At 66.1% G+C, this 8545-nt stretch overlaps 1 protein-coding gene across 1 annotated transcript; it reads left to right on the forward strand.

Annotated features, from left to right (window-relative positions):
• Nucleotides 1-2057: 2057 nt before the first annotated feature.
• Nucleotides 2058-8392, forward strand: PPP1R1A (protein phosphatase 1 regulatory inhibitor subunit 1A). The gene is made up of 7 exons (XM_071799890.1): nucleotides 2058-2207; nucleotides 5202-5262; nucleotides 5754-5791; nucleotides 5873-5936; nucleotides 6414-6581; nucleotides 6669-6763; nucleotides 7817-8392. The coding sequence occupies exons 1-6, from the start codon at nucleotides 2127-2129 to the stop codon at nucleotides 6761-6763; spliced, it is 507 nt and encodes a 168-aa protein (XP_071655991.1). The 5' UTR covers nucleotides 2058-2126; the 3' UTR covers nucleotides 7817-8392.
• The last annotated feature ends 153 nt before the right edge of the window (nucleotides 8393-8545 follow it).

Consider the following 8545-nt stretch of genomic DNA (forward strand, 5'->3'; position numbering starts at 1 on the left):
GGACCCCCCAGCACCCACTCTGTGCCTGGGAGGGGCAGGGGAACAGCGGGGGCACCCCCGGGGATCAGGAGCCCCCCCCCGCTGCCCCCCCCCCGTGTGACCTAGTTAGTGAACGGCTCCCGCAGCCCCGCGGCAGCCGCCCCCCCCGCCCGCATGAATAAGTGATGGCACCGCACTCAGAGCTGCTGCGGGGGGGCCCGCGGCCAACGCCCCCCCCCCGGGTGCTGGGGCTCTGCTGGGGGGGGCGTCACGGGGCGGGAACCCCCAGCGTGGGTGGGGGGCACCGTGCAGAACCCACCCCAGACCCACACTCTGCGCCCCCCTCTGTCCGTCCTTCTGTCCGTCCTTCTGTCCATCCCTCTGTCCGTCCCTCTGTCTGTCCTTCTGTCCATCTCTCTGTCCATCCTTCTGTTCATCTCTCTGTCCATCCTTCTGTTCACCCCGTCTGTCCCTCTGTCCATACTTCTGTCCATCCCTCTGTCCATCCCTTTGTCCATCCCTCTGTCCGTCCCTCTGTCCATCCCTCTGTCCGTCCCTTTGTCCATCCTTCTGTCCGTCCCTCTGTCCATCCTTCTGTTCATCCTTCTGTCCATCCCTCTGTCTGTCCCTCTGTCCATCCCTCTGTCTGTACTTCTGTCTGTCCCTCTGTCCATCCCTCTGTCCGTCTGTCTGTCCGTTCCCCTGTCCATCCTTCTGTCTGTCCTTCTGTCTGTCCCTCTGTCCATCCCTCTGTCCACCCTTCTGTTCACCCCTCTGTCCATCCCTCTGTTCATCCTTCTGTCCATCCCTCTGTCCACCCTTCTCTTCACCCCTCTGTCCGTCCCTCTGTCCATCCCTCTGTCCTTCCCGCTGGCACAGGGACAACTGGTGTCCCCCCGCAAGCCACCACTGTCCCCCCCTGTGACGCCTCCTCGCACTTAACCAGCTGGGGGGGTGACACCGCGCCACGCCCCCTGTCCCACCACCAATGGCCTCGTTGGGACAGACAGACAGACACGGGGGTGCGGAGCGGCCGCTGTGGCGGGGGGGGGGACGGTCCCCAAGAGCCACCAGCCTAGTCCCCAGCGATCGATGGGGAAACCGCCCTGTGTCACAACGGGCGCTGCTGGACTTTGTCCCCCCCTGGGTGGCCCTGTCCTTGTCACCCCCCCGGAGGTGGCCCTGACCCATGGGAATGTGGGGGGGTGCACGTGTGTGTCCTGCTGTCCGTCAGTCCAGCTGTGTGCCCGTTGTCCATGTGCCTGTCTGTCTGTCCATGTGTCACCCATGTGTCTGTCCCAGCGGCTGTTTGTCCACGTGCTGCTGTCTGTCCCACTGTCTGTCCCACTGTCTGTCCTGCTGTCTCTCTATCCCAGGGCCTGTGTGTTTGTCCCTGTGTCCTGGGATCTGTCCTTGTGTCCGTGTGTCTGTCCCAGTGTCCGTCTGTGTGTCCATTCTTGTGCTCGCGTGTCTGTCCCTTTGTCTCAAGGTCTGTCCGTGTGTCTGTTCCTTGCGGTCCCATGTCCGTCCAAGTGTCCTGGGATCTGTCCGTGTGTCTGTCCCTGTGTCCGTGTATCCACCCTAGTGTCCCAGGATCCATCCGTGTGTCTGTCGTGGTGTCCGTGTGTCTGTCCCTGTGTCCCAGGATCCATCCATGTGTCTGTCCCTGTGCCTGTCCCAGTGTCCCGGGACCTGTCCATGTGTCTGTCCCTGTGTCCGTGTGTTTGTCGCAGGATCCGTCCATGTGTCTGTCCATGTGTCTGTCCCTGTGTCCGTGTGTCTGTCCCAGGATCCGTCCATGTGTCTGTCCCTGTGTCCATGTGTCCGTCTCTGTGTCCCAGGATCCGTCCGTGTGTCTGTCCCTGTGTCCGTGTGTCTGTCCCGGTATCCCAGGATCTGTCTGTGTGTCTGTCCCTGTGTCCGTGTGTCTGTCCCAGTGTCCCGGGATCTGTCCGTGTGTCTGCCCCTATGTCCCCGTGTCCACCCCTCTGTCCCCGCCTCTGTCCCGCCAGGTCCCACCGCGGGCGGGGACCGAGCACCGGGACCGGGCACCGGGGCGGGGCCGGGGCGGGGCCGGGGCGGGGCGGGCAGGGCCGGGAGCGCCGGAGCCGCCGGAGCCGCCGGAGCCGCCGGAGCCGCCGCCCGTCATGGAGCCCAACAGCCCCCGCAAGATCCAGTTCACGGTGCCGCTGCTGGAGCCGCATCTGGACCCGGAGGCGGCCGAGCAGGTGGGGACACCGGGCACGGCGGGGGGAACACACCGGGGACACACCGGGGCTGGGGGGGACCCGCCTGCTCCTGCCGGGGCCGGTGCGGGAGGCTGCGGGCACGGGGGGGGACACGGGGCGCCCGGTGTGACCGCGGCGGAGTCGGGGCGGTGGTGACACCCCCGGGCGCGGGGGACGGGGCGCTGGGTGACACGGGGGCGGTGGTGGCGTGGGGGGGACGCACCCGGGGGCCAGCAGGTGTGTTCACCCCCCCGCGGTGTTGGGGACACCCCCAGTGCCACCCCCCGTGGGCTGGGGGCTGCCTGGCCCCGTGGTGGCCGTGGGGACTGAGTTGGCCGTGAGGACCGAGGTGACAGTGCCAGGGCCATGTGCTGGCTCAGCACGACACCGCGGGGGTGTCCCGGGGGGGGGTGTTTGGTTACAGCCCCCCTCCGGCGCCCCCAGGTCCCTCCAGCCCTTGCTCAACCCCTGCTCCTGCTGGAGGGGATCCCAGAATAGCAGCGGGGACATTATGGCCTGGCCAAGGGACACGGCAGAGCTGCCCAGGGACAACCAGGGGCACTCCTGAGGACCCCCCCCCGCCCACATCACCCCCATCCCGCTGTGCCCCCCAACCCTGGGGGCTGCAGGAGACCACCCCCCCACTCCCCGTTATCACCAAGTGGGAAGCTCTACAAGGATGGTGAGGAGTTGGGGGGTCCCGGCTGTGTGTGTCCCCCCCAGAACGGGGGTCCCCAGCAGCTGGGTGGCTCCTGGGTGAGCAGCCCCTGTTGCCAGCGGCGCGGGGGCGAGCGGGGGCCGCCCGCTGGCGAGCATCTCGCTGTCGCTAAATACGGCCACGCACCATCTGGGGCTGCCACACGGCTCATTTGCAGCGCGGCCCCCCTAGGAGAGCCGGGGGGGGCTGCTGGGTGGTGGGTGCAGGACCCCCGGCACCCACCGAGGCTGCAGTGGGGAGCGGGGGTGCCTGTGTCCCACCCCCCCGTCACAGCCGGGATATGGGGCGCTCGGCGTGACCCTGCCCTGGGGTGTCACCTGCCTGTCCCTGCCTCAGTTTCCCCCCTCCAGCTGTAGCTCAGCACCTGTTGGAGCCCCTGGCAGTGTGACAGGGCCCTGGCAGCAGGTGACAATGCTGATGTCCCCTCCCTGTGTCTGCAGTTCCCCTGGTTTGGGTGTCCCCGCAGGGGAAGAGCTGATGTGGGTCCCCCTCACACTGGTGAAGGGCTCGGCTGTGTCACCCCTGTGGAACGGTGTCCCTATGTCCTGCAGGGTTGTCCCCAAGCTCATCCAGCCCCACCCTCTAGAAGGACCTTGTCCCCATGGACCTTCCTGGGTCCCCTGTGTCCCCACAGGTCCCACAGCTCCTTGGTCCCAGTCTGCTGGGAACATCCACCCACCCATCCTGGTGTCACCCATGGGTGCCAGGCCTGGCCCAGGGCTTTGTCCTGTGTCCCTGCCCAAGTCCCCAAGTCCACCCTGAGCACAGTGTGTCCCCAAGGATACGGGGGGGACACTCGGGGGGATGTTTGCTCCATCATGCTGAGAGATGAGCTTCACCCATCCCACTCTGATCCCCAACCCCATTCAGGTCCCCGATCCCATTCTGGTCCCAGTACCATTCTAGTCCCGCTCCTGTGCCCACCCCACGTCCCCCTGGATGACCCCCCAGGCCCAGGGGAGCAGCCCCCCCAGCGGCGCTCCCCCCACCGCGGGCCGCCGGGTTCCTGATGCTCTTGGCCGTGGCACTTTCTTAATCGATGGTGGAGATTGATCTAAAAATAGCGGCGGCAGGAGAGCGCGATGCCCCGGTCGAGCTGGGGGAGGGATGCAGGGAGGGATGCAGGGAGGGACGCAGGGATGGAGGGATGCAGGGATGGATGCAGGGATGGATGCAGGGATGCAGGGATGGAGCAAGGACCAGAGCATCCCCCCCTTAGGGAGTCAAGGCGGGAACCGCCCGGACGCCTGGGTCCCCGGCCCAGTCTGGAGCAGCAAAACAAACACAGCTCAACCCCGCCTGGGTGACCTTGAGCGGGTGACACCAATGTCCCCCACCCTGTCCCCGCGGACACAGCCCTGCCCCACACCCTGGGGTGGCTCTGGTGTCCCCAGGACCCACCACCGGGGACACCAGGGCCAGCCCCAACCCCGGTTGGGGGGCGCGACCCCTCCCAGCCCCATCTTTGGGCTTGTGGGGGGGTGGTTGGACCCCGACCCCGAAGCGGGGGGGAGGGTCCCTGGGTGGGGGGGGAGGGCGTTTCCCGGCAATTCCCGGCAATTCCCGGTTCCCTCTAATCTCCGTTTAAAATCCCGATCGCGGGTTTCTATGGCAACGGGGCCGACACGGAGAAGATTCGCCCGGGGGGGAGGTCGGGGAGGGGGGGGTGGGGTGGGCGGGGGCGTCCTCCGCGTGCCCGCCTCATTAGCATCTCATTAGCATGTCATTAGGCAGCCTGCTCATTAGGGAATCCTCGCCGGGAAATCGGTGTTTGCAGAGCAAACTCAGTTAGTGGGTCAGCGGGGAAAGGGGACGCGGGGTGCGGTGTCACCGCTGCCACCCGGCACGGCCACCAAATCCTCTATTAGCGCCACAACCCCCCCACTGAAGTCACCAAGGGGGCGGGAATGTGGGGCAGGAACAGCGCAGGATGCTCCAGGTGACCTTGGGCAAGGACGCTGTGTCCATAAAGGAAGGGCAGGTCCCCGTGGTGTCACCACACCGATGTCACGGCGCCGCTGTCACCGCACCGGTGTCGCCGGGCGCTTCCCGGGGCCGGGGTATAATTAGCACCCATCTCTCATTAAGGCTGGTCGGGAAATGTTGATTTAAAAGACACGTGTGTCCGGCCACCGGAGCTGCTGCACTCAGGGCCTGGCTGCTGTCCCCTGTCCCCATGGGGCCACCACCGCCATGGGGACAAAGGACATCAAGGGTGGGTGCTATGGGGTTCGGGGTGCAGCTATGGGTCCCAAATCTCTCCTGTCCCCACCAAGATCCGAAGGCGCCGACCGACTCCGGCCAACCTGGTCCTGAGCAGCGATCAGTCGTCCCCAGGTGGGTCCTTGCGTGTGTCACCCCCTGGGAACCCCCCCGATGTGACACTCAGGATCCCCTGTATGTGACGCTCAGGGCGCTTGGGTTGCAGCGGGTGTCATCCTGTCCCAGCAGCACCGTGTCCCCCACCCTGGGGCTGTCCCCTTGTCCCCCCATCCCCTGCTGTCCCTGCTGCAGGATCAGGCCCTGGGGCTCAGCCCATCCATCTCCGGGGGGAGCAGCTGCTCGTGTCACCCCCCGCGCAGGGGACACTGGGACGGGGCCACCCCCGGGGACAGGGGACACCAGCTGTGACATTTAAGAGCTGCTCGGTCATTGACCCCACACCCGGCATGTGGCCTTTGGGGACAGCGCATGGCAGCTGTGTCATAGTCCCCTGGCCCCCCTGAGCACCCATGGGTGACAGAGGGTGACACAGAGGGGCTGGATTCATGGCGGGGGGGGCAGGACGGAGCTGAGCGCTGATCTGTCACCTTCTGTCCCCCCCCCAGAAATCGATGAGGACCGGCTGCCCAACCCCCTGCTGAAGGTCGGTGTCACCATGGGGGGGTGGGGGGGTCCATGGGGTGTCCCCAACCCCCTGTCACTGACACCCCCATGTCCCTCGCAGTCGGGTCTGACCGTGTCACCCAGGCAGAGGAAGAAGGTTTCCCGCACCACCCCAACCATGAAAGGTACTGGGAGGGGGGGGACAGTCCCCTGGGTGACACAGGGGACAGGTGGGTTGGATGTCACCACCTTGGGATGTCACCACCTTGGCAATGGGGGGGGACAATCCCCTGGGTGACACAGGGGACAGGTGGGATGTCACCACCTTGAGATGTCACCACCTTGGTAATGGGAGGGGGGACAATCCCCTGGGTGACACAGGGGACAGGTGGGTTGGATGTCACCACCTTGGGATGTCACCACCTTGGCAATGGGGGGACAGGTGGGTTGGGTGTCACCACCTTGAGATGTCACCACCTTGGTAATGTGGGGGACAGTTCCCTGGGTGACACATGGGACGAGTGGGTTGGATGTCACCACCTTGGCGCTGCCCTTGGATCCACCCAGCCATGGGCACGTGGCAAATGCCACCGGAGGGGACACGAGTCCCCCGCTGTCACCGGGAGCGTGGGGACGGTCACGCTGTCCCCATGTCCCCGCAGAGCTGCAGATGATGGTGGAGCATCACCTGTGCAAGCAGGCGCAGGACGAGGACGAGGAGGCGGCCGCTGCCACCGGCTGCTGCCACCACGGTGACACCGAGCACAGCCACAGCCCCGGTGGCACCTGCCCGCTGGCCACACACGAGGGTGGCCCCGGCCCCGGCCAGCGTGAGTGACCCGTGTCACCCCCTGGGACCCCCCTGTCACGCCAAGCTGTGGGTTGGGGACGCTGAGGTGACACCCTGGTGTCCACAGGGACCCATGGGGACGGGCGGCAGAGCCCAGGGGATGGGGACACCCATATAGCACCGAGGGACAGTGCCGGGCAGGGTGCGGGCAGCAGCCAGTAGGTGCGTAACTGGGGTGCTGGGGGGCACTGGGGGGCACTGGGACAGTGACTGGGGCACTGGGGAGGTGCTGGGGCCATGTACTGGGACACTGTGGGGGTACTGGGACGCTCTACTGGGACACTGGGGGTGGTACTGGGATACTGTACTGGGACACTGGGAGGTGTACTGGGATGCTGGGGGGGTACTGGGGTGCTGTACTGGGACACTGGGGGGTTTACTGGGATGCTGGGGGGGGGTACTGGGACACTGTACTGTGACACTGGGGTGGTATTGGGGCAATGGGAGCTGTACTGGAACACTGGGGGTGCACTGGGATGTTGGGGGGCGTACTGGGATACTGTACTGGGACACTGGGGGTGTACTGGGATGTTGGGGGGGTACTGGGATACTGTACTGGGACACTGGGGGGTGTACTGGGATGCTGGGGGGGTACTGGGACACTGTACTGGGACTCTGGGGGTGCACTGGGGTGTTGGGGGGATACTGGGACACTGTACTGTGACACTGGGGTGGTATTGGGGCAATGGGAGCTGTACTGGGACACTAGGGGGTTGTACTGGGACACTGTACTGGGACACTGGGGGTGCACTGGGATGCTGGGGGTGTACTGGGATACTGTACTGGGACACTGGGGGTGTACTGGGGTACTGTACTGGGGTGGTATTGGGGCAATGGGAGCAGTACTGGAGCACTGGGGGGGCTACTGGTATACTGTACTGGGGCACTGGGGGTGCACTGGGATGCTGGGGGTGTACTGGGATACTCTATTGGGGGGGTACTGGGGCACTGTACTGGGGTGGTATTGGGGCAATGGGAACAGTACTGGGGCACTGGGGGGTCTACTGGGATACTGCACTGGGATACTGGGGGGAAACTGGGGGGTACTGGGCCACTATACCAGGGGGGTACTGGGGTCCTGTGGGGGTCACTGGGGGTACCCTGGTCCCCACAGCAGGGAAGGGGACAGTGTCACATGGTGATGCTGGCACTGGGGACACGGCGCTGGCTTTGCCGGGGTCCCCGTCCCCTCCACGATGTCCCCTCTGTCCCCAGAGCCACCGCAGCACCGAGGCCGCGCAGGAGCCGAACGTCCCGGGGACTTTTTTACCTGTTTTCTAAGATTCCGCCGCCACTTTGGGGCTCCCGGAGGGTCATTTTTTACTGCCACGGGCAGGTCCCCCCCCGGGGGGGGACTTTGGGGACAACGGCTGTGCCCATGTCCCCTCACCCCCCCCGCGACCCAGGGCGGGTGACGCTGGCAACACCGCGCAGCACCCCCTGGTGTCCCCCCCCCCGCCGCCGCGTCACTGCCACCCCCAGGGTGTCCCCAGGGCCACCGCACTGTCACCCCCCAGCCCTGGGGAGCCGCACCCCGGTGCGCACACGCGTGTGGACGCACATGGGTTCTTGTGCACGCATGTGGTGGCCGGGGGGGGGGTGCACGTGCATGTACGTGGGGCTGGGGGGGACACACAGACACACGCACCCCAGGGTGTTCGGACACACGGACACGGGGGGACACACTTTGCACGTGGGATTCGCATGGATGCAGCGCACGTGTGACACGTGGGGGGCGCAGGGACCCCCCCCCCCCATCAGTTGGTATTAAAGGGATCCCTTCCCCCCCCCGCCCCGCCTCCTCTTTGCCTTCACATGGGGGTGCAGGACCCCCCAAACCTCTGAACCCCCCCTGGGGTTCCATTCACCCCCTCTGTCCCCACGGGAGGGTCCTGGCCCCCCTGTCACCCCCCAGCTCCCAGGCCAAGGGCGCAGGAGCCGGGG

The sequence above is a fragment of the Patagioenas fasciata genome, chromosome 28 (assembly GCF_037038585.1).
Source record: "Patagioenas fasciata isolate bPatFas1 chromosome 28, bPatFas1.hap1, whole genome shotgun sequence".
Classification (NCBI taxonomy): domain Eukaryota; kingdom Metazoa; phylum Chordata; class Aves; order Columbiformes; family Columbidae; genus Patagioenas; species Patagioenas fasciata.